Source organism: Mytilus trossulus, chromosome 4 (assembly GCF_036588685.1).
Source record: "Mytilus trossulus isolate FHL-02 chromosome 4, PNRI_Mtr1.1.1.hap1, whole genome shotgun sequence".
Lineage (NCBI taxonomy): Eukaryota > Metazoa > Mollusca > Bivalvia > Mytilida > Mytilidae > Mytilus > Mytilus trossulus.
The window spans coordinates 18,269,340-18,296,908 of NC_086376.1; the positions used below are offsets into that span (position 1 = coordinate 18,269,340).

Genomic DNA, 27,569 nt, shown 5'->3' on the forward strand with positions numbered 1-27,569 from the left:
CCATCTTAAAGTTTGGTTCTTTGTTTTGCTACAGGTCCGTTAATTGTATCTAATAAACAAGTATTTTACCTGTAAAGACAGGTAGTCTCAATAGCATGGGAGGTGAATTTGTTTCACAGCTGGGTGCCCTCAAGATACACGAGGCTCCGTTAATTGCAATAAACTTGTATACTTGTACAAGGTATTTTTACAGCTCACTACGAGTACCCATGTTACATATGTATTGCAGTAAACCTTGTCAATTACCATCGTTGCACTGGAGGTAGGATTCAGGAGGGTATAAATGGGGTTTTACAATATTCAAAAAACATGTAGAGAATGGAGAAAAATGGACTGTCAAATAAAGAATAGAGACTAGAAACTAACTCGGTGTTACAATTTAAAGAATAGAGATTAATTACACAGAAATAATCAAATCGAATATTTTATTATAGTAAATAAAGAAACCCCACCAAGAACCTCATTCAGATTATCCTACGTAAATTTTATTTTTGAACCCATATTTTTTTCGGTTTCAACCCCTTTCTCTTATGTCTTTTTTTTAATTTTCAGTTTGATAATTAGGTGGTGCGGTTTATTTCTGATCACATATAGTCATTGCTTTCTATTAAAGATTCAGCTAATAAGGATGCCTTTCATAGTCAGTAATAAATGATAAATCAAAGATTCCTTATTCAATCAATTTAGATAAAGATTTTGCAAACAATGTATTTTGCGGCAAATACATTAGAAACACAAAATTTCATTATAAAAGTCAAATGAATAATTTACTTGGGTAATAGATCAGAAAAGAGTTAGAACTTCACATAAGCTAAACTGGACCCCTGCTGTTGTTTCAATCTTCGATCATGTCGAAGTATCAATCAGTATGTGGCCAGTTTACACATAAGCCATAAAAATTAAAATTATGAATAAATGTTCCCCCAAAATCGTCGTCATTTTTATTTTCAAATTCACAATGATTTTTTTTATCTTGGGATGATTGAAATCGATCTCAATTCTTGATCTTTAACGGAGTGATTATACTGCATCAGATATTGAATCTGACAAGGATAAAGTCTCTGCTGCAAAGACTGCAAAGAACTACAAAAGAAGCAGCAACCGCAGTTGCTTGTCAATCGAAACGACAAGCTATATATCAGGGTTTTTTTATGTTTATATTTGTAATTCTTCACTGTCTGTATTAAATGTTGTATTTGTGTTTGCTTGACCCATATGGGTGTATTTTTGCAAATAAATTATTATTATTATATCAGTGGCCCGAGTGTGACAATACTTAATGTTGAAGGCCGTACAGTGACCTATAGTGGTATATGTCTGTGTCATTTTGGTCTCTTGTGGTGACAGTTGTCTCATTGGCAATTATACCACATCTTCTTTTTTATATTATTCTTCCGTTTCTGGTTTCCATGGCTATTTAAGAAGAAAAAAACATTCTAATCAAGATAAAAGGTAAGTAATAAGTCTCTCCTCAGAGACCAAACAACACAGAAGTAAACTTCAGGAATTCCGAAATCGAACTGCCTAGAACAATGGCCAAAACCAATACCATAATGAACTATATAAATAGATGAAATGGTATATTTTTGTTTCAAAATCTTATGTTTAATGGCGACATTTCCAACGAAATGCTTTTTATTTAACAGGAATTGTCTAGAACAAAAACAACATTTTTGAATTAATAATGAAAATCCTGTTTTCAATTTGATCAGTGAAAAGTATGGTGAAGGATTGTCAAATTTCAATTTCTAAGCTACATGAGAGCACCAGTGGCAAATATTTCTCGAATATGGGGTTTATTGCGTTTTTACAAAATCTTTAAGAGATCTTATGACGTACATTATAATTTTTTGTACCCTAGTGATTGAGGTTGTATGAAGAATCTAAAACTCAATTAAATTTGTAATATCACATTGTTTTCGTTGTCAATTTCCAAATATTACCACGCCTCAACTGAAGAAGTATTTTTGGTGAATTGTATTTCTTGGTGTAACAAATCTAGTTATATACCATTTAATGTATAGTGCAGTTCCAGGTTTAATGACACAAGATGTTCTATATGAAGAAAGCTTCCAGGTTGCATGATTGACTAAATGATCAAAATATCATACAAATTATATGTGTGAGCAAAAACATTGCAGAATGTATAAAGATGAAGCAGGGTCAGATCTAAACAAGACTATAAAATATGATGGTATATGATGATGTCACTCTTTCTGTTAATTAAAATTCAATTCACAACTCATCTGTCAATGATGAATATTTTATGTACAGTCAGTCTGATGATCCCACAATGAAACATTTTTCAACATGTTTAAAGTTAGTTCAGATTGTGTTTTTTCACCTATGTCTCAAGTCAGCATACTGTATTTCAGTGGTTGGGTGTGGTTCATGTCTGTCATATCTGATTTTTTGGTAAATTGCTTTGTTAATGTAGACTATTCGTTTTCTCTGCTGTAATATACCAACATCTCCTCTTTAAATAGTATTAGTACATGTATTGCTTAAAGTCGCTTTCCCTTTAATATATCAAGATGTGTGGTTACTTGTGTGTTTTTTAATTGACCTGTCATTCAGACTAAGCATGTATGTAAATTTCTGCAATTCAGTTGTAGAAATCATCGACATATAAATAAACGTATATCAAAATTCATAAATATTTATTTCTCCATATACTGAGACAAGCATAACAACAATATGACAATGAAATTTTAAAATAATAATTATTTTTTTTCACTTTGTCCAGTAGACTTCAACGTTCTTCCAAATCCAATGCATGATTTCTTTCTGGGATAATCCTACAATAAAGAATATATTATCAATGAAAATGTATAGAACCTTTATCATTATAAGATCTCATAATTTAAAAAGAAGATGTGGTATGATTGCCAATGAGACAACTGTACCAAAATGACACAGAAATTAACAACTATAGGTCACAGTACGGCTTTCAACAATGAGCAAAGCCCATACCTTGTATCCCAGCCTCGTATTCAGCTAAAAAAAGGCCCCGATAAGACAATGTAAAAAATTCAAACGAGAAAACGAACGGCCTTATTTATGTAAAAAAAAAATGAACGAAAAACAAATTTGTGTAACACATAAACAAACTACAAACACTAAATTACAGGCTCCTGACTTAGCTAGGACAGACACATACATAATTAATTACTCCGATATTACTCTGACGTCCATGTCCCACTGCTGTTTTGCAAGACAAGCTGGGGCCGTAGGACGTCAGAGCTCTCCAATATCAAAAAGTGGATATTTGCCTACCCAAAATAGATGCGCTGCTTCATCGCTTCTGGAGACGACTGGGGACATTGGAATTTAATAAATAGGGCATCCATCTCTTCATTTTTCATTAATCTCTTCATTTATGTAAGTTCTACCTGCCAACCTTTATTTTTTTATATTTTAAAAGTTTTCATAGTGACCCCTCCATTTCAGCATTTTAAATAATGTGGCTGGGTTAAACATGTTTATAGCAGGATCCCAACCCTCCCCCTGCTTTTAAAAGACTGCTTTTATTTTATTAACAGATCCAAATATAAGTCTGAATTTCTTAAACTAACAATATAAATGAACCTTTCATTCGTTATCAGACCTCATGTTGTTTATTCACCTTGTCACTCGAACTTGTCACGTGTGATTCTTAATTATGAATCGGAAATGTCACGATCACAAAAAAACGGTATTTCGTAAAATTACAAATTTTACATGAGTACAAAGGATTATAACCAAGGCTTGTACTTAAATATCAGGGAAACAGATTGTTCATCTGAACTATAAGTGATGATCGAATTTCTCATTGACCCAGTCCCATACACTGGTAAAAAATGGAGATTACCTTCTGATTTAGTCAGTAAATTCAAGTATATAACTGCATTTTTTTTCTATTTAAAGTGATTATAAGCAAACAATAATGATTATTTTAATGTTATATTCACACTTACCGAAATATAAACCTCTTTAAACATACACATTCGCTAAATAATTATTTTTCTTCAGCAGTCAAAGATGGCGGATTTTTCCATCTTGTCGAACCCATCAAGTCACGTGACTCAGATGTTATCGATGACACAAAAATAATCACGATTTGACTGGTCAGTACAGGAAGTGACCAATCTCTGTGTTATAGTAGTCTCAGAATCAATGTTCAATAATAAATAGATCATTTAAACTTTATAATATTAATTAAAAGAATGAAAACACATTTATCTGAGACTACTATAGTGTTATAGTAGTCTCAGCATTTATATATAGAGCCTACATTACTAAATTTATTTTTTCTAAAAATTTCTAAAAAAGTAGATGTCCAAATCTGTGTAAAGGGAGGGGGATATTCGAAAACATACAATTTTTATAATTCATGTATAGTTAAGTCATTATGTACCATTTAATCAGAATCAATCATCATCCTCTGCAGAAACGAATCTCATTTTATATTCCCAACTGCATATACATGTATAGTATTCAAGTTTGGAATTGTAACTAGCGTCATTTCATCTGCACTGACTACTGGGCCAAATTTAACAAAACTCGGTCACACAATCATCATTGGGCTATTTAATTTTAAAAATGTGTCCGATGACCCGGTCAACCAACCAAGATGGCTGCCATGGCTAAAATATATATCATAGGGGTAAAATGTAGGTTTTGGCTTATATCTCTGGGCACGCTCTGAAACCAAAGCATTTAGAGCAAATCTGACGTGGGATGATGTAAAATAGGTCAAGATCTATCTGCCCTGAAATATTCAGACCATTCGGTCAACCCATTGTTGGGTTGCTGCCCCCGAATTAGTAATTTTAAGGAAATTTGTCAGTTTTTCGTTATTATTTTGAATATCATTATGGAAAGAGATAAACTGTAAACAAAAATAGATTCGTGTTTAGCATAGTAAGATAAAAAAAAAATAAGTTACCATGACCAAAATTGACAATTGACCCCCTAAGAAGTTATTGCCCTTTATAGTCAATTTTGAAAATTTTTCACAAATATTTGTAAATTCTTACAAAATATTTCCACTGTAATTACTGGGCCAAGTTCATTATAGATAGAGATAATTGTAGCAGGGTCAGTTTTGAAATTTCGGATTTTTGGAATTTTTATCAAAGTTTTAAAATATCAAAATTTCAAATTGTATTTTAAAAGTTTTGAAATTTTGAAATTTTAACCAAATGATTAAAATATTAAATATTAAAATTCTAAATATCTATTTCAAATTTGATAGTTTAGGAATTTCATCAAACTCTTAAAATACTAAACCTAACGTGCAATTTTGATTATTTCACTTTTTGAAAATTTGATTTGATCAAAAATAGAAAATGGGCAAAAAGAGGTGTACCTGTAAAAAGCGAAACGAAATAAAAGCGGAACGAAACGAAACAATATGAATTGAAAACATACTGATACTTAAAAAAGTTAATGTATGAAAAACAGACAGTTGTAAGCGGTGAAAAATTGGATGACAAAATGAATATTTCTGAAAAGAAGAGAATTCATTTCAAAATAAGGCGTACGGCTCTGATATTGGCCATTTTACTTGCTGATCAATCTAATTAAAATATTGATCTCTGATTACGTTATACTACATAGTATAACCAAGGAATTGTATATTTAAATATACAATTCCTTGGTATAACGTAATCAGAATCAATATTTTAATTAGATTGACTTGCTGATTTTTCTATCACCCTTATTTTAGGAGTAACATTTAAAACTGAACATGTCGCAGTAGGTCAAATAGTATGGTTAGGTTGAGCATGTATATATATATATATATATTTTTACCGTCTAAACTCTAAGCAATAAAAAGGCTCAATTGTCTCTTTTGATTTTTTGCTCTACGACTTCTTACTTTCTGCAATCATGTTGGCTAAAGAATATATCATTTCATGTACAGTATGAACGATCATCTTTAACGTTTTAATCTGCTCTTTGTAAATTGTTGGTCCTAAATATTCAGCTTCGAGCGTTCCCTGAGAAGGTCGATCCAGAAAAGCGCATCGGTCATAACTTTTAACGTTGTTTTCATTTTTATCGGTTGTATGACGATCAGAATTATATTGCCTTGTATCAATGATTTTAGTTAAATACTTTTCGGTAATTACCCTCATACATTAGTAATTCAGTTTTCAAATAAATGGCAAATGACTGATGATCCTTGTAAAACATCTTTGGACTGATAAATTTGAATAAAAAATGTATGAATGAAGCTTGGAAGTGAGTATATATTGGTGGTTTCTCAGAGACGAAAATTGTCATATTGTCTTTAGATACACAAGCTACGACCAAGCCTTTATTATTAAATTGATAACATGCATGCAGGTTAAAATATGCTATCAAGCTAGTATGCACTGTACTGCATTGCAACAAACTGTCACATGACGTTAAATCACAAACAATGATTTTATAAACGTCACAGTTACGACTTGGAAACCTCAGTTCGAAACCCGCTTAAAACAAAACCAAAAGGAAAAATGGGAGCATCATTTGCTAAACTTAATTGTTGTAAAGGAATACGAAACAACAAGATAGGTGTTGTTTCTAGTTCTCTAGAGATAATCAACAGAAATGAAACGCTACCATCACAAGAAATATTGCAGGAGTTACAGACAGTTGGAATAATCTCAGAACGATCCGGTGGTATGAGATTTATAGTTGAGACATTAACAGAAAGTGAGATGACAAAACCCAGGAGACTTCCGGCTATCTCTATGTCTAATGACTCATCAAAAAGAAGACTAACTAATAATTCCAGGGCTAGTACGTCAAAAGATATATATTCAGATTAAAAGTTAGAATTTGGGACGGCAAGATCATTGCAAGTTAGTGAATTTGGGAATTAACTGGAAGTTGAATTTGGGATTTAACTGCAAAATTGAATTTGGGAATTAACTGGAAGTTGAATTTGGGATTTAACTGCAAAATTGAATTTGGGATTAACTTGACAGTTGAATTTGGAAATTAACTGGAAAGTTGAATTTGGGATTTACTGGAAATGTAAATTTGTGAAATTAACTACACTGCAAATATTGCGGACGCCTGACGCGTCTAGACGCGTTCCATTTTTAAACACAATATGTTCAGTTATTAACATTCGTGTTCCACATTGAACGCCAGCGTTAAAGAATATAACACATTGTGTTCAGTCTTTGAACGCACATGTTCAAGACAAGTGTTCTAAATTGAACACTAGAAATGTTTTAATATTGTAATGGGGAGTGAAAAAATATTTCATCGCTTCAGAGTCAAACAGACGATGAATAAGGGTGATTCGCACTATAATTTGACGATAAATGTATTTTAGCTGTATCAACATAAGCAAATTATAGTTTGGTAAAAAAAAATGAAAGAGCGTATTTATATAAGCGTGCAAATGATTGATTTTTAGTATAAATCTTCTTTCTAAAGGACTTAAGTCGTGACTTAAGTTCTTTGGGTATATTTTTTTACAATGTAAATGTGTAAATGCTCATGAAAACGTTGCTATTGTAAAAGCGTTCTGGCGTCGAACATGATGCGTTCAAATTTTTCATTTCCCCCCGAACGCCATGTGTTCGAAACATGCCCGCGTACATAGCAGCGCGTGACGTATTTAATGTACCGGAAGTTTGGTTTTTGATCGTGATTGAAGAAGCTTCACTGAAGAAAATTACAGCAAAGCTTGATTTAATAGGTATGTTTAATTATCTATATTTATCACACATTTTTTTTTAGTATTAAATCAACAAATTTCTACTTTCACAGGACACACTGAAGTATAAATGGAAGTAGAACATTTTGTGTCAACACATAACGGTGCTGTTATGCCATAATTCGATTTAAAAAGTAGGAGGTTCATTGAGAGAATATATTTAGATGATCATGCTATAAAAAAAAATAACCGATGTAAATTCATACGTAAATGTTTAATGATATCGTTGCTATTGTAAATGTGTTCTAGTTTCGAACATGAAACGTTCCAGCTAATCGTTTTCTCTGAACACCATGTGTTCCAATGTCAAGACAGAAGTTTGTAAAAAGGCATACTGCAACACTAATTTTAAATTTCTTATGTATATGTTATATTAATAGCTTTCTCATTCTTAAATACTTAAATCTTAGTAATTCATTTTAGCAAATGTCCACCGTTCATACATGTATTGCTATGTATTCTTATGTTACTTTTATAGGGTACAAACACAACTACAGTACTGAGGGGTAATTGTTCGTGCATACCTCGCCGAGAATGAAGAGAAAATTTCGCAGTTCAAGAGATGACTACTTATCCTGCACCATAAAAGTACTTTCATATGTAAGTTTAAGAATTTTAGGAGTGCCCATTGACTTATTACAAGTTTTGTTATTGCAGATTTATCAATAAAATGTGCACCATTCACTGTTGTACATTATAATCAGAAAACTATTTGAGCTAAATTCGATATAATAACATCAATTTAAATTGGAATTACCGTGTACAGATCATAAGTGAAATTACTACATATCTTAAAAAAAAAGAGGCAAAAGGTAGTTAGTTTCTAGAAATGTGAGCAGTTAGTTTAGTGACAAGTCTAACGACAAAGTTTTGCCTAAAACACTTACTGTATGAGCATTTGCTGGACACTTCCTACCATCTTATTTTAAAAGCTATAGAACACGAGAGCCCATATACTTGAAAATGCATGTATACCACTCTTTAACAAATGTATCTTATCTAATAATGCTGACAAGTATAATGGAATTAAAAAAAACGAAATAAGAGTTTAATTCTAATTCTTAAGGAATATCGACATGATCCATAATTTGTTTACTCATACACTTTATATTTCATATTTTAGAACTCACAGTTGATGGATAACAAGGTTAAAGAGTAGTTATAACCCAAGGAGACGAATGTTCTAAAAAATTGAAGCTCAAAAGACGAATGTTCTAAAAAATGGCAGCTCAAAATCAGTTGTAGACGACTCAAATCATGTTCAAAAGTACCTAAGGTAGCAGTGTTACATGAACACCGACTCGACTAGTAGCAGCATAATATACACAGGGTATTTTATGTTTGATATTGACTATCTGAGTGCTATGAAAGCTGTGGATCATCGAAAATGTTGGTGATAAACGAGTCATTGACATAAGTATTTTGTAATTCAGGACAGTGCTTGACTTGAGAAGTTGCAAACGATGAGTTAAACTGTGTTCATTACATACTAATTTAAAATATGACGAACAATTTGTTTATGGTTAAATATTTGGACACATTAATTTTAGCAAATTACAAATGTTATATTTTTAATTTGTCTAACTTGTCATTTTAAAGTTGCTTCAATATTTCACATTGTATTGTACTTTTTTTTTTAATTTTGCCTCTTTTAATCAATTAAAGATGTTTTTAATCATTTTAATTATTTGTTTTACAAGACCACAATAATGTTTCAGAGAATAGAACACTTTTTTCTGGAACATGTAAAATTGTGTTCCACTAATACATGCATATGTATACACTATGTGTTCTGGATATTAACACATACTTCTGGAACACAGTCTGAGCGTTCCAGAAGTGTTACAAGGCTTGGAACGCGTAACGGCATACAATTTTGCTCACAAGGTCATGTTCCAGATTCAAACACTAGGCGTTCAAGGAGTACACACTATCCGATCAAGAATAACACACATAGCGTTCGAAGGATGCACACATGATGTTAAAAACTGGAACACCAAAGTTAATATTTAGAACACTGTTACGCGTTCCAGATTCAAACACTCGGCGTTCAAGGAGTACACACTATCCGTTCAAGAATAACACACATAGCGTTCGAAAGATGCACACATACTATTAAAATCTGGAACACCAATGTTAATATTTAGAACACTGTTACGCGTTCCAGAAGTGTTACAAAAGGGTGTTCAAAAAGTGTTCAGATTCTTAACACTTTTATTTACAGTGTAGAAGATTGAATTTGAATGTTATGGCACATTATGCATCTCTTCTTCTTCTTCTTCTTCTTCTTCCATATACAGTTAATACCACCATCTGGTGTATTATCGAACTGATGCATATATGATTAAGAAATATAGTTCGTAGATTAAAATACAAAATCTTCTCTATTTTCGTATGTTTTAATGTATCTGATTTCTTATTCAGGGCTTTAAGAGGGGGGACATTCACAAGGAATATATATTGTTTTAACTTATGAAAAAAACGAATTTGAACAACATTTTTTTTTCTCTTTTAGATATATATGATAATGAAGATAAGGAACTTATGGTCGAGATTCGACGAATGGATGCCTTGGCTGATAAAGGTAATTCTAAAAGATTCGCATAATCAAATTTACTGTACATCCGTTAATACAGTGACTTGAAAGATTGATATCATGTTTATATAAACGTAATTATATTACTTTTTTTCTTGCGGTGGAGTTATGGAAGCCAAACATATTCAAAATCAGATCGGATTATGTCATATTTAGTTTCCCGGCTATTCTATAAACAGAAACATTATGATAATAAATATATGCATAAGCAATATAATGAAGTTAAATATGTATTCTTCTTTTGTCGTATTTAGGAAAAATGGTAAAAGAATCGAAAAGAAGAAGGCAGGAAGCAAAAGCAAGAAGAGACAAGCGTCTAAAAGAAAAAAATAAGAAAAACGGAACAAAAATTAAGGAGAGGAAATAGAGCCGAGGGAGGTAACTAAGGAGCTATCCCTCAGACTAAAAGAGAAAAGAGAAAAAGACCTGCCAGAGAACTAAGACCAATCCAACCTGCCGGCTTACCAGATGTATCCGTATAAATGTTTTTAATGTGATAACTTATTTATAAATATTGTATTTATTTTATTTCGACAAATAAACTTTATAGTTTTACTAACATACTTTAACATTTTATTTTATTTTTTGAAATGGTTTCTGTTTGTAATCAATGATGGTTTGTGTCAACATGTGTGTAGCGATGTTTAGTTGTCGGTGTTTATATCCTTATAGTCCCAATTTTAAAAGCAATCCTTTTTCACATGTTAAAAAGAAGATGAGGTATGAGTGCCAATGAGACAACTATCCATAAAAGACCAAAATGACAAAGACATTAACAAAAAAAATCGTCCAGATCGCAACAAATTAACATAGCCACGATAGTCAGAATACATAACAAAAATTGTATATTCTTTGTGAGAACAAACGAAGTGAACAAACTAAAACAATACATGTCATCAGGTTTTATTTTGAAGCATGTGAGAGGTCGAAGGAGAGACTATATTTATAGCTAAACACTACCGTACTTTCATGGTTACTTGCCAGTTGGTAGGTCGCAATGTCACTAAGAGCACGCAATGTATTTTAATACTTAACATGTTTTAATAACATTCATACATTGAGCCTTCTTGGTAATGACTATTTGCTCTTCAGTCTCATAGTATTGTTATCATCTGTACTGGTTCATAATCTTTTCTCGTTTGAACTGTTTTTTTTAAAGTTGTCGAAATAATACATGTTGCTCTGAAACTGGAAAGCTGCAGATATCGCAACTTATGCATGGGTGTATTTGACTCGCATGTTACGAAATAAAAACAAAAATAGGAATTATAATCATATATGATACCAAGATAAAATGTATTGATGTAGTTAGGAAGCATGGCAGGCTTAAAATTTAATACGCCAGACTCGAGTTTCGTCTATATAAGACTCGTCAGTGATCAAAATAATTAGAAAGTCAAACAAGTAGAAAAAAAGTTGAAAAGAACTGAGGACCCAAAGTTCCACGAAAACAATCTGCCAAATACTGCTAAGGTAAACAATACCTGGGATTAGAAAATCCTTAGAATTTCGAATTATTCATAATTTTGCAATTTTTTTTTTATAAAAATGACAATAAAATTGATATTCATGTCAACATGCATCGAAGTGCTGACTACAAAAGCGATTTGGAAGTGTTAACACATTTAAAAATGCCTCTAGTATTTTTAATGTTTGGTTTTTTTAATTACACGAGATATAAACTATTATAATTAATCCAATAGGCTGAAGTTTGAAAAAGAATTTTGTAAGCAAGCTTCGCGTCAACCTCATAAATTTAAGAGTCCTGCAATGTATATCGGTAAATATCCTTATACATTGTATGCAACTCACTGAACTGCATTGCAACGAATAGACCACTATCGAGTTCATCTGTCACCGGAACAAATATTGAAAGTTGATTAAAGATCAAGTGGAGATATGAAATATTTTGCATGTTTCACCTTTTTTTTTTTATATTTCTTTAAAATTGTCTTCAACTTTACCATAGAAACCATTAGAACGCATATTTTTGTATATGCCAATCTCCCTATATAGATAGTACTGTGCAGAGATATAGATAGAGAATAAAGAGAAATTACAAAAAGCACAGTTGTATTAAAGAGATATAGACTAGATGGAGAGTTGTCTCATTGGCACTCACACCACATCTTCCTATATCTATATAGAGTACCTGCTGAGGCATATATGGGTTATTTAAACTTATTATTGCATGAAATTATTGAAAAGTAAATTTATTGACTCTATTTTCTGAAGACCTCTCTGAATAACCTTAACCCATAGCTGTACAACAATGGACCCTTTTCAATGCCACTGTAGTATAAATCACAATATATATTTTCACCAAAATATAAGGTTTTATCTGAACTTTCGAAAAACAATGACAGACAGCATGACTTGGCGATGATTGATCCATTTTTTAGATAAGGACAACAGAGTGGATGCAGGGCCACTAAGCTTTTCTGCCCGCTTTGCACCAGCTAATATCAATTAATGCCTAGGGTGGGAATCGAACCCACATGTAAACACCAACTCTGTGTTCCTACAATGAACTAAAGATGTGAACAAGAACATATAAATTGACTACATACCAGCTAATCTGTATAAAAAGTACCCATCGATCTGTTCTCTGGTGAGTTTTGAAAAAAACCCAGTCTATGATCTGAAATGAGTTGCTTATAGCCACATTTAGGCCATGAAATATCAGTGTGGTCAGGGATTTCAATGGCTGGCTGCTTGAAACTCATATTTTTGTCATAGGCAATTGATATGTGGAAAAGATATTTTATAATTTTTAAGTGTTAACAGATATACATTAGAAACCTAATAACATTTTTGCTATTGAAATGTTATTGTTAAGATAAAAGTGTTTTTTTTTAAAATCAATGATGTCATTGGCAATGCATGCATATTATTCATCTTTATTTTTCTATGATGGTTTTGTCAGTTCAGTTGTTTTAAAAAAAGCTTTCGATATTTTGTTAACATAACCCCCTCTATAAACCATAAACCGAAACCACAAACCATGCTTTAAGGATGTCTGCTTGCCATGTTTTGGAATTTTAGTCAAATTTTCGGAATCCTCTGGTTTTATCCATTTGAATGCCTTAAAATATTTTCCCCATGAACCCCCATTTTTCTTTTTACAAATCTTTTACATGTATAGTTATAAGTCATTTGTAAAAGTCTTATAAAATTTTATTTATTTTTTAATAGTATTTGAGAACCTTAACTGGTCAATGGTTAAGCTATGAAAAGTCAAGAGAGAGTATTTTCCCGCCAAAATTCCAATGGAAAACAAGCACATTGACCCCTACATTTTTTTTTTTTTTTTGATTCTTCAATTTATTCCCTATCAATACATACTAGTTTTATGAAAAGTTATTTATTTTGAAACTGAGCAGCAAACATCCAAACTAGATTCAAACTGGTTCTCATTAGAAATGGAAAGTTTAACAAACTGAAACTGGTTTTGAAATAACAAATACGCCTCTAGTAAATGAAATACGCGCCTTTATGACGTCATTTACCAGATAGAGGGGTCGCCTGTATCCCTGCACTATTAACGTTCATCAAGCGTTTTAGTGATCTTCATTGTGCAGGATAAACTAGAAATAATTGTTGTTCTGTAGGTACTTTATGATAATTCCCTAATGACAGCAGTGCTGGTTGTCAATTTTGAGAATTCAATTTGCCGAATAATTCGTACAATATATATAATTATAGTTTTCCAACCACTAGCTCAACATTGGATTGGAAGTGACGACGTAAACGCACAAATGACGTTCACTAAAACCAGAGTTTTTGACGGAAATGACGAAAGTTGTCTAATCATAACGTTCCAACTTCAGTGACATAAAACGTCTCAATTGCGATTTGGAAACCTCAGTTCGAAACCCGCTTAAAACATAACCAAAAGGAAAAATGGGAGCATCATTTGCCAAGCTGAATCGTTGTACAAGAATACGGAACAACAAGATAGGTGTTGTTTCTAGCTCTCTCGAGAAAATCAACAGAAATGAAACGCGACCATCAACAGACATATTGCAGGAGTTACAGAGATTTGGGATAATTTCAGAACGATCCGGTGGTATGAGATTTATAGTTGAGACATTGACAGAAAGTGAGATGACAAAACCCAGGAGACTTCCGGCTATCTCTATTTCTAACGACACATCAAGAAGAAGACTCACGACTAACTGATAAATCCAAGGCTAGTACGTCAAAAGGTATATATATTCAGATTTTTAAAAAAATGTTCGAATTTGGGACGGCAAGATCATTGCAAGTGAATGAATTTGGGAATTAACATGAAGTTGAATTTGGGATTCAACTGCAAAATTGAATTTTGGAATTAACTTGAATGTTGAATTTGAGAATAAACTGGAAAGTTGAATTTGGGATTAACTTGACAGCTGAATTTGAAAATTAACTGGAAAGTTGAATTTGGGATTTACTGGAAATGTTCGTTTGTGAATTAACTAGAAGATTGAATTTGAATTTTATGGCACATTATGCATCTCTTCTTCTTCCATATACAGTTCATACCACCATCTGGTGTATTATCGAACTGATGCATATATGATTAAGAAATATAGTTCGTAGATTAGAATACAAAATCTCCTGTATTTTCTATGTTTTAATGTATCTGATTTCTTTTTCAGGGCTTTAAAGGGGGGCAAGGAATATATATTTTTTGAACTTATGAAAAAAACGAATTTTGAACAACATTATTTTTTTCTCTTTTAGATATATATGATAATGAAGATAAGGGACTTATGGTTGAGATTCGACGAATGGATGCCTTGGCTGATAAAGGTAATTCTAAAAGATTCGCATAATCAAATTTACTGTACATTTTAATACAGTGACTTGAAAGATTGATATTATGTTTATAAACGTAATTATATATAATACTTTGTTTTCTTGCGGCGGATTTATGGAAGCCAAACATATTCAAAATCAGATCGGATTATGTCATATATGTATTTCCCCGGCTATTCTATAAAAAAAAAATACAGAAACATAATAAATATATAAGCAATCACAGGAATCTAAATAAGTATTCTTCTTTTGTTGTATTTAGGAAAAATGGCAAAAGAATCGGAAAGAAGAAGGCAGGAAAGCAAAAGCCAGAAGAGACAAGCGTCTAAAAATAAAAATTAGAAAAACGGAACAAAAATTAAGGAGAGGAAATAGAGCCGAGGGAGGTAACCAAGGAGCTATCCCTCAGACTAAAAGAGAAAAGAGAAAAAGACCTGCCAGAAAACTAAGACCAATCAAACCTACCGTTTTACCCGATGTATCCGTATAAATGTTTTTAATGTGAAAACTTATTTATAAATATTGTATTTATTTTATTTCAACAAATAAACTTATATTTTTACTTGCATACTTTAACATTTTATTTTATTTTTTGAAATGGCTTCTGTTTGTAATATGGTTTGTGTCAACTTGTGTGTAGCGATGTTTAGTTGTCGTTGTGCCCAAAATTAAAAGCAATCCTTTTTCACATGTAAATACTGATTGCATTAAAAATTGTATATTCTTTATGAGGACAGACGAATGAACAAACTAAAACAATACATGTCATCAGGTTTTATTTTGAAGCATGTGAGAGGTCGAAGGAGAGACTACAAATATACCTTAACACTACCGTACTTTATGGTTAATAGCCCTTCGGTCGCAAAGTCACTAAGAGCACCCAATGTATTTTAATACTTAACATGTTTTAATAACATTGAGCCTCCTTGGTAATGAATATTTGCCCTTCAGTCTCATGGTTGGTAAAATACCATGGTGTTGTTATCGAATGTAGGAAAAAAAGTCACAGGAAAAAAAGTCACGGAAAAAAAGTCATGGAAAAAAAGTCACAGGAAAAAAGGTCACAGGAAAAAAAGTCACAGGAAAAAGTCACAATATACATTTTTTGCATGAAATAGTCATATGGTCTGCACATACATGCATTAACAGGAGAAACATTCCCTATTAGTATTTTTTTATGGAAATGGTCATAAGGCCGGAATATATTTGGGAAACATTCCCTAGACATTTTGTTTGGAAATAGACATTTTTTAATTCATTTTATACGACTAGCTTTGGAAATTTAGATATAAATGGTGTATGAGATTGATACATGTTTTCAAGGACTTGTTGTAATTATTTTTGTTTTATATCTCTTAAAGATGTGAGTGTCGCAGCAACAATTTCCTTCAATTTGAATACAAGTTAGAAGTTCAGTATATAACTTGACCACATGTTTTTTTAATTTTTATAAAGATAAGCATTCTGTAAATTAGTGTTAAACAAACAACTCATTGCCATTAATAATAGCTTAGTATTTTTTATACATATATATCTAGGGACTGTTGAGGCACCTCCCCCTTTGTAGACCTTTCATTTCCTGTCTTCGTAGGAAGCCATATCAATGAAATACAACTTATGCTCAATATTATATAAAAGGACACAATCAGTTTCCCCTGTTTATTAGTCAATTTTGAAAGAAGAAAAAATAAATTTATTCCAATACACTTTTATTAGTATATATATAATTCCTTTATAGTTTTTAAAAAATAACCACTAACATAACTTAAATAAGTAATCCGTTACAAATATATTATGACTTTTTTTCAATGCATTCAAAAACTCCAGTTTAATATTATTTATTGCATACATGTACATAGTGAATTTTTCACATGCATTCCAACATATTTCTGACAAATAAGTTCACTTTAACAAATTGTGACTTTTTTCCTGTGACTTTTTTTCTTGTGACTTTTTTCCTGTGACTTTTTTTCCTAGTAATATTGTGACTTTTTGTCCTGTGACTTTTTTTCCGTTTACCTTGTTATCGTCTGTAATGGTTCATAACCTTTTCTCGTTTACACTGTTTTTTGGAAAATGACGCAGTCATTGTTCCATAACTGCCGACCTGAACTTCATTACATTGCTCTGCCTACCGCGCTTGGTTTCGTATTTCCTATTTTCCAAACAAACTGGAATCTGCTTGTGTTATCATCATGCATCATTGTGTAGTATTAAACCAGCCAGGACCCAGTTTACACTGGTTTTTGCTTGTATTCCACTACACTCGAACAAAGTGTTGTAGTTTGACGGGAACCAGTTTTAGAATTTGTAAACTACAAAACGTAATCGGTTATTGTTCATTCCGTTTTGGGTGTTTCATACCGACTTATATGGTTTGAATAAGCTTAAGACCATTCAAACATTAATGTGATAGGTATATTAAAGATTGTTTTACAAAAGGATTGAACTGTTTTACTTTCAAAGTCGTACTATAGGGATATCTGTCATATACGGATTTCCACTCTCACCGGTTAATTTCTTCTTTTACACGTGCTTTGGAAACTTCCTGTTTAATCGCAAGTTTTAAAATTGTTTTTGAGTGAATTAAACTTATTTTAACAATCATGAAGCGTTACAGAATCATTTTAAAGCAGTTTCTTCTTCTCTTTGATGATGGAAAATATGTTTTCTCAAGAAAATACCACAAACGATCGCAGAGGAACTGAAACGTACAAGTCAAGTCGGCATCTAGTCAAATCGGCACCTATTCGACGTCAATTCGGCATCCAATAATATTTGATATAATATTTTCTATTCAATTAATTAATTACTGTTACCAAGTACATAGTGAATATGTTGTTGTGTATTTTGGTAAACCACGAAACGAAAGTGAATATGTAGTGCATAAAGGTAAACAACGAAGCCCTTACCAAAGCTGTTGTTTTAACAATTAGACAATTTGTGTAATTGTAAAAACAAGTCAATTATTAAAATGGAAAACTATGAGTCCCTTTCAATAAATCAAACTTTCATGCCAAATAATTAGCAAATTTAAGGTGTTTGTTTTTCAGTAAAGTTTAAACAGCATTAAACCAACAATCCTGTAAAATGCTCAACTGGTTAAAATAATGCAGAAAAATACACAATATCTCATGTATTAGTCCAAATAATTATGACGTCTGGCAAGGCTATTTTATTATTTTTCTGGGACGCCTTCCTACGACGTTCAGGTGCCAGTTTGACTAGAATTCTTTGACAAATGTTTGAAACTATCTGAGTTTCATTAGACCTTTGATAGCAGTAACAAAAAGATTATTTACTTAATATTTTGTGGGAGAAGGGGGTTCAGACTGTGTGGCATCAGGTCTGTTTGTGCCCAATACATTTTTGCACCCTACAGGTTCGCACATTCACACTCTACTCATTCACGCCCAATTTTAATTCAAATTCAAGTTGAATAATTGGAAAATTATGGTTGTTGTTTTAAATTGCTTTGGTGTAAATACTGAATGTATTTATAGCTTGGTATGAGTAAAACATTGAAGATTTTAAAGGAAAAAACACAAAAGATAATTGTTTTTAACAGCTTGGTCCCATTGATCTGAAACAACGAAACAATAAAACATAGAAACCAAAATATAGCAATCCACTAATATAACCAAAACATGATAAAATTTATTCAACACGCAGAAACAAACATAGTCAGAATCTCACTTCATTTTGAAACAAGTCAATGAAACAAGTTATAGCAATACACTAACCAAAACATGATTAAGAGTTATTCAACACAAAATAAAACGTTGACAAAATACCACTTTATTTAGAAAGGATTATTATTATTTTTATCAATACCTTATCCAAAACATAATTAAGATTTATTCAACACAAAAAAAAAATTGCTGTCTCACTTTAATTTGAGACAATGACAACAATTATACTTATAAGAAAACACTTGCTTACATAGTTATTAAACACAACCAATTAAGATTGGGTGCGAACATGTAGGGTGTGAAAGTGAAAGGGGTGAAAATGAGTGGGCGCAAACGTGAATGGAAGCGAACGGACTCAGATTCAGACTATGTACCAGTGAGAAATATACAAGCCTTTCTACGGTATTTATTTGTACAATTCAGCTAGTCTTGACCTATTCATTTGTCTTAAAAAACCAGCCAGTTGTCACCTTCACTTCACACACACACACATATACGAATATCAATTATATGCTTACGATACATGTTGCATTGTTAAACTAATTACGGTATGTGAAAATCAAGACTTGCATAAAAACTATCCCAATATTAGAGACAGTGGCGTCATTTTTCTTCAGAGCTTTCAGCTCTTTGATTAAAGTTGTCATTTCGGGGTCTTTCAAGTTATGGGCGACTATGTGATATGGGCTTTGTTCATTGTTGAAGGCCGTACGGTGACCTATTATAAAAGATGTTAATTTCTGTGTCATTTGGTTTCTTATGGAGAGTTGTCTCATTGGCAATCATTCCTGAATCCACATCTGCTTTTGCATACTTGGTAACAAATAATCACTCACAGTACCTTATATCACACGATATATTACAATCCCTCAACCTTCGTGGTCATGGTTTCTAGTACTTCCAAATTATTATGATGTCCATTTGATCAGCACCAAAGTCATTTGTTGAATTAGAGTCTATGTAAATTTTAAACTGGATTCCGCTTGTATTACGAGGCTTCACTAAACTGAACATAGTATAGTATTCAGGCGAGAACCAGCTTATACAGTCATGATTCTATTTCTTGAATATGACCAAGGATTTGTATAGTTAGACTCTAACTATACAAATCCTTGATATGACTGACTTTGTGCTCATTTCTATTTAAAAAACCATCAATGAATATAAAAGGCTAGACAAAGAACACTACAGCCAATAAAATGCTTATGTAATGTATTTAATGACGTTGGCCAATCGATTGTACGGGGAAGCTCGATCCAAGTTATTGTACAGTAAACTTGCAAGTTATCGTGCAGTCAATAAGTATACTTGTATCTGACATTGAGAAAATGAATATACATGTATTTGGATTTCTGCTGAGACAATCGCTTTTAAACCTTCAAACATGCAAAACTTTATATCAGAAAAGGTAGCAACGATCATTTTTTTCAATGTTTTTGTTTACATTTTTGATCGCTGTTGTGCATGTGACAGTATTGGTCGATTTACTCGGAGCTCCAACATTCTTACTTGTTTTATATAAATATATATGATAATTTATAAGTTCATTATCTATTTGTTGAGGGGCCAGCTAAAGGACGCCTCCGGGTGCGGGAATTTCTCTTTACTTTGAAGACCTGTTGGTGACCTTCTGCTGGTTGTTTTTTTCTATGGTCGGGTTGTTGTCTCTTTGATACATTCCCCATTTCCATTCTCAATTTTATAGGTAACATATAAAACCTGTCGATGTATCCGTTGTCAGTACAAAATGGCCTGTACATGATTCCAATAAAGACACATAAAAACAAGACACAGAAGTAGGTAAAGCTATATTACAGAAATGACAGAAATATCTTTGAAGTAAGAAATAATAAAGGGTCACTGCTAACTACATTAGCTCAAAATTATTAGAAATCAATGCTACGGGAAAATAGATGATCAACACACGAAAGCTATAGAATTCAGACCGATTATCTAATAATGGCCACAATCATTAAAAAGAAATAGTTTTAACTTTAGTTAAGTGGTATCACTAAGAGGTTATTTTAGATATCTTTGAGCAGGAAACACGGTTTGTGTTCCCCTGAAAGTATGAGAGAAAAATATTATTAAACCTGGTAAGGTATGAGATAAAGGAAATTCAAAACAAAATGTCCCTAATCAAATGGCAAAATCAAAACTTGAAACACATCAAACGATGGATAACAACTGTCATATTCCTGATTGGTGCAAACATTTTCTGATGTAGAAAATGGTGGATTTAACCTTTTTTTCCAAATGAACCCTATCGAAAATGAAATGTTCATCTCTACTCCATAGAATATTTGACCCACAATGCAAGAAACAATGCAATAAAAAATTTGAAGAACTAGAGGCTCTAAAGAGCCTGTGTCGCTCACCTTGGTCTATGTGCATATTAAACAAAGGACACAAATGGATTCATGACAAAATTGTATTTTGGTGATGGTGATGTGTATTAAGTTCTTACTTTACTGAACGTTCTTGCTTCTTACAATTATATCTATAATGAACCTTGCCCATTAGTAACAGAGAAAAATATTTGGTAAAAATTTACATAAATTTACCTAATTAATGAAAATTGTTAAAAATTGACTATAAAGGGCAATAACTCCTTAAGGGGTCAATTGACCATTTAGGTCATGTTGACTTATTTGTAGATCTTACTTTGCTGAACATTATTGCTGTTTACAGTTTATCTCTATCTATAATAGTATTCAAGATAATAACCAAAAACGGCAAAATTTCTTTAAAAATTACCAATTGGAGGGCAGCAAGCCAACAACCGATTGTCCAATTCATCTGAAAATTTCAGGGCAGATAGATATTGACCTGATAAACATTTTTATCCCATGTCAAATTTCCTCAAAATGCTTTGGTTTTTGAGTTATAAGCCAAAAACTGCATTTTACCCCTATGTTCTATTTTTAGTCGTGGCGGCCATCTTGGTTGGTTGACTGGGTCACGCCACACATTTTTTAAACTAGATACCCCAAAGATGATTGTGGCCAAGTTTGGATTAATTTGGCTCAGTAGTTTCAGAGGAGAAGATTTTTGTAAAAGATTACTTAGATTTATGAAAAATGGTTAAAAATTAACTATAAAGGGCAATAACTCCTAAAGGGGTCAACTGACCATTTCGGTCATGTAGACTAATTTGTAAATCTAACTTTGCTGAACATTATTACTGTTTACAGTTTATCTCTATCTATAATAATATTCAAAATAATAACCAAAAACAGCAAAATTTCCTGAAAATTACCAATTCAGGGGCAGCAACCCAACAACAGGTTAACCGATTCATCTGAAAATTTCAGGGCAGATAGATCTTGACCTGATAAACATTTTTACCCCATGTCAGATTTCCTCTAAATGCTTTGGTTTTTGAGTTATAAGCCAAAAACTGCATTTTACCCCTATGTTCTATTTTTAGCCGTGGCAGCCATCTTGGTTGGATGACCGGGTCACGCCACACATTTTTTAAACTAGATACCCCAATGATGATTGTGGCCAAGTTTGGTTTGATTTGGCCCAGTAGTTTCAGAGGAGAAGATTTTTGTAAAAGATTACTTAGATTTATGAAAAATGGTTAAAAATTGACTATGAAGGGCAATAACTCCTAAAGGGGTCAACTGACCATTTCGGTCATGTTGACTTATTTGTAAATCTAACTTTGCTGAACATTATTACTGTTTACAGTTTATCTCTATCTATAATAATATTCAAGATAATAACCAAAAACAGCAAAATTTCCTCAAAATTACCAATTCAGGGGCAGCAACCCAACAACAGGTTAACCGATTCATCTGAAAATTTCAGGGCAGATAGATCTTGACCTGATAAACATTTTTACCCCATGTCAGATTTCCTCTAAATGCTTTGGTTTTTGAGTTATAAGCCAAAAACTGCATTTTACCCCTATGTTCTATTTTTAGCCTTGGCGGCCATCTTGGTTGGATGACCGGGTCAAGCCACACATTTTTTAAACTAGATACCCCAATGATGATTGTGGCCAAGTTTGGTTTGATTTGGCCCAGTAGTTTCAGAGGAGAAGATTTTTGTAAAAGATAACGCCGGACGACAGACGCCGGACGCCAAGTGATGAGAAAAGCTCACTTGGCCCTTTGGGCCAGGTGAGCTAATAAAAACTGTCTGAAAGAAAGTTATTGCATATTTAATACATACTTCCCTTTTGAGAGACAGCATACATGCCAGTTTTCTGAATTTTATTTTAAATCTCCAAATCACAGCTTCTGAATTGATCTGCTAACATATCCGGGTACAATCAATGCATTGAATATACTAGCATATGTAGTCACCGCTAATAGTCCCTTGTGAATTATGTATCATTCAGTGGCGGATCCAGAAATTAAAAAATTTCATAAGTGGGGGCCCACTGACAGACTAAAGAGGGGACCGCTCCAGTCACGCTTCAGTGATTCCCTATATAAGCAACCAATTTTTTCCCAAAAAGGGGGGCCTCCCCTAAATCCGCCTCTGTCATTGTCATTTTGCTTAGTTTCTTTTGTTGCCTTTTCTGACATTGGACTCTGACTTTGTTTGTGTTGAATCTTTTTTGTTTAATTTTAGTTCATTCAATATTTTTTTGAGTTTGATATCATATGACGTCCATTATCATAGAACTAGTACACATTTTTATTTAGGGGCTAGCTGAGGCCCACCTCCAGGTGCAGGAACGTTGAAGACCCATTCATGATTGGTGGTCTTTGGCTGTTATTTGCTCTTTGGTCTGGTTGTAGTCTCTTTGATATATTTCCCATTTCAATTCTCAATTTTATTGATTTAAATATGTTAACATAGGTGAACATGTTTTCAGTCATTGAATTAAATGTGATTACATTTGTAGAGATACTAGGTATAACAGGGGGAATAAAATAAATAACAAAATAATGCAGTAATGCCATTCTTTATGGTCAACAAACAACATCTAAATTAAATATGATAACATGTTTACAGTCACAAAGCAAATGTAGTTAAAACATAAATCTTACAAACAAAGTAAAATAGTAACATTTGCAATTTCAACTTTACATCTTTTTAACAGGATATCAATCCAACATTCATTTCTTATAGAAATATCAAAAAGAGGCACCTAAAAGCCTGAATCACTCACCTAGTAAAAATATGCCAGTCTGATAATCAGTTTCACCTTTACTGCAATCAGTTATGCTTGCTTATTTGTAAATTCTATTTCGAGATAGGTTTGTAACTCTCGTATTGAAAACCTCTTTTTTTATAAGTATAGTTTATACTTGTCTATTTAAGTTTTTGAGATACTATAGATTTTTACAAAAAATGCAAATAAAAGGTTTAGCATCTTTATCCATTAGGGTTTCTACAAAAAATTATAAAATAGGTTAAAACCTTCAATAAAGGGGAACAACTCCTACAAAGTGTCAATTCATGATTTGAACCATGTTGATTCAGTTGTAAATCTTGTATTGCTGAATTTTATGCTTATCACACAGTAGTGAATAGTACTGCTCCTATTAACATGGGTAAAAAACATTCTTGCAACCGCGAAAACTATTAACAGTCAATCAACAAGGTCAACCATGCTGAATTATTTGTGGATTTTATTTTGCTTAACATCTTTGATAATTTCAACATTGCTCTATTTTTTAATGGTTTCTGCAAAAAATGAATAAAATTTCACAATGACATGCAAAAAAATTGAAGTACAAAAAACTCGACTCCCTCCTTTAAAGTTCAACATACAATTTTGATAACTTTTGTATTGTTTTATTGTTCTAGTTATTGTAACTGTCTAAAAATTTTATCTATTAAGGATTTAAATAATAGAGAAAAACTTTAAAAAAAAGTTTAAATGTACATTTCAGGGTCAATAACTCTGAAATGAATTGTTTGATATATCTGAAAATTACTTAGACAAAAGACTTTGACTTGCTGATCAATTCTATCCCCAGGAAAGTTTTGTCCATACTACTTTAGTTTAAGAAAAATAGGCCAAAAACTGCATGTTTAAAACTGCATGTTAATAATCAGCAACACCATCTATGTTTGTTGATGGAATACAATCCATTTACAATTTCAAACAAGATTTTTCTGGAATATCAAGGTAAAGTTTGGTAATATTTGGTCCAGTAGTTTCAAAGAAGAAGATCTTTTTAAAAAGTTTATGACAGATAACTGATGCCAGGTGATGTCAAAGGCCAGGTAAGCTAAAAACTGTACTGCAAGGATACCATTGATAAGGTTAAATGTTAAAAATAAATTAACATCATGACACTTCAAACTTCTAATTCAAAGTTATTCCATTGGTTGTAAATAATTAAAATTTGATTACAACTTTATTGCATCTCATATTTAATTAAACACAAATGTTTATCCAGATTTGCAATTCTTTTTTTAACAAATTACTTAAAAGTCTAAATGGTCCTGACTTTTCTTTACCTGACGTTGTACAATCCAATTCTATTTAATAGCAAAACTTTAAAATAATATAAGACTAAATGAATTCAAATAGGATTATGTTCTAAAATCTCATACAGTGCACAATAAGATACATGTTAGAAGTAGATAACTTTTAATCATATTTAAGTTTGTAACTTTAGCTTATCATAACATTTCAATAGCACATATTTTTCCCCAAATGAATGCAAATTAAATTGATATGATTAAATGGTAAAAATAAATTAACATTGTAACATTTCCAGCTTCTAATTCAAATTTATTTCATTGGTTGTAATTAATTAAAATTTGATCAATGCTTTATTACATCTAATAATTTAATTAAAACACAAATGCAACTTCAAACTTAAACACCCAATTCAACTTAAATTATTATTTCATTTTATCTGTACTATTTATAAAGTTTTGTCTGCCAGCACTTTTATGCCTATTAATGAGTGTCCCAAGTCCAATAGGCAATGTTTCAGCCAAATCCAGGTCAAGAACTAATGACTGTAAAAGGAGTCACAGGGGCGAATCCAGCCATTTTTAAAAGGGGTGTGTGGGTTCCCAACCAAGGACAAAGAGGGTGGGGGTTCCAACTATATGTCCCCATACAAATGCATTAATCGGCCAAAAAAAAAAAAGGGGTGTGTTCCAACCCCCCCCCCCCTGGATCCACCAATGAGTCACTGTCTCAGCCATATTCAGGACAAGAACATGTAACTGTAAAAGGAGTATAGAACTACTTTATAAAACAACCTATCAAAAAAAACCATTAACACTTTGCCATCAGCATTTACTGCATTGTTATATTACTGGGTTATTGAACCAAATCTAGTGAATATTACAAAAAACTTCGAAATAATGTATCATAAAAGTATGTTTTATAAAATATGTGTTTCAAATTTGAACAATAAATAACAAAATTTCAATTTTTTTGATTTTTCAAATACATTGTATGAATACAAACGTACACAAAAATTACATGAAAAGGTCCATATAGTACTTAAGAAAGGTAATGTTAAGAGGGGGGCAACATGACCTAACCAAAGACTAGCGGTGATCTCAGGTACTGTGGAAGGCTAAGCATATCCTATAATAACTTTTTGTATGTGTAAGTTACACATATCCTATGGTCTGTCAAATGACAAATATTTGACTATGACAAAAAGGTTGATGTCCTTTTTAAAAAGATAACTTTTATAAAATTTAGTAAATATTGAAATATGTTATTATACCCTTATAAATGAAATCCTTATACCCTAACTTTTATTGCTTTTACAAAATCCTTCACATCCAGGCTTCTCTCTCAAAGAATTAAAAAATATCACAGATTTAACTTATCAAAATCTCTAACATTATTGTTCAGCTGGAAAACATCTTATCTATCAATATGATGAAACAAGTGGAAAACAATGTGTAGTTTAAAGTAACCATGTATATCATGTGTCATGAAAAATTAGCATCAAAGTCATTTTATTCAAGACAGAAAAAATGAAAAATTAATATAGTTCAAATCAAGACGGACAAAAATAGAAAAATGATATCAGTGCATTTCTAATCAAGACAGAAACATGGAATATTAATCTCAGTGCTAATCAAGGTAATATTACAAGTGGCAATGCCAATTACATGTAAATACAGACAAAACCTTACATTCAACAAACACCCACGGCTATAGTTTACTGTTACTAACAAAGAAGCTGATCTAGTGATTCATACACAATTGATTCCTGGAAACAGATAAACAGGAAATAAGCCTTATTTGTGAAATTAAGTTGTTATGCAGTTTTTCTTATTAAATCATCATTTACTTCACAACAATTTTTTCTATGAGTATTTAGTTTTGCTATAAAAGTAAATGATCATCAGTTAGCTGTCCTCTTCACTTGGAGTTTCTTCGCTAGCTAATATCTCTAACAGCTGATGAAACCTCTGTGAAACCTACAATCAAAATAAATAAATGAGCCATATGTCTACAGATGTATATATCATACCAATCATTATTAACAAACAATTCAGGTCCATCATCTTTCTGGCTACAGATGATTCTTTTATAACAAAATACTGTGGATTCATTTATTTTCGTGGATTGAGGAAAATTTATATTTTTCGTGGATATCTAATTTCACAGTTTTGCAAAAGTCTGCATACAAGCCTATAATTTTTTATATAATTCTTTGAAGATTTAAATTCCAAGTTCACCTGTACCAATGGAGTCCATGACAATTGGTATCAAACAAATAATAATGAATCCACAGCACTAAAAAGTGAGCACTTGAAGGGTGGTAATGTATCAAAACCTTTTAACCTAGGAAATGTACTAATCGGCTCCATTGTCAGA

At 32.0% G+C, this 27,569-nt stretch overlaps 1 protein-coding gene and 3 long non-coding RNA genes across 7 annotated transcripts in view; 2 read left to right on the plus strand and 2 right to left on the minus strand.

Moving 5' to 3' along the window:
• Nucleotides 1-2,643: 2,643 nt before the first annotated feature.
• LOC134713779 (uncharacterized) lies at nt 2,644-4,152 on the minus strand. Its single transcript, XR_010106379.1, has 2 exons — nt 3,957-4,152; nt 2,644-2,798 (listed from the first exon to the last, which is right to left on the minus strand). It is a non-coding gene; the product is annotated as an uncharacterized LOC134713779 (long non-coding RNA).
• Nucleotides 4,153-7,583: 3,431 nt separating this feature from the next.
• LOC134713780 (uncharacterized) lies at nt 7,584-9,013 on the plus strand. Its single transcript, XR_010106380.1, has 3 exons — nt 7,584-7,684; nt 8,181-8,302; nt 8,826-9,013. It is a non-coding gene; the product is annotated as an uncharacterized LOC134713780 (long non-coding RNA).
• Nucleotides 9,014-14,144: 5,131 nt separating this feature from the next.
• On the plus strand, nt 14,145-15,580 carry LOC134713781 (uncharacterized). Its single transcript, XR_010106381.1, has 3 exons — nt 14,145-14,506; nt 15,027-15,095; nt 15,364-15,580. It is a non-coding gene; the product is annotated as an uncharacterized LOC134713781 (long non-coding RNA).
• A 10,510-nt stretch (nt 15,581-26,090) lies between these two features.
• The window catches only part of LOC134714808 (GON-4-like protein), a 75,589-nt gene continuing 74,110 nt past the window's right edge, over nt 26,091-27,569 (minus strand). For all 4 annotated transcript variants that reach the window (XM_063576390.1, XM_063576389.1, XM_063576388.1 and 1 more), the window contains exon 29: nt 26,091-27,169. In XM_063576390.1, the coding sequence (XP_063432460.1) occupies nt 27,098-27,169 (72 nt within the window). In that variant the 3' untranslated portion in view covers nt 26,091-27,097. The remainder of the gene's footprint in view (nt 27,170-27,569) is intronic.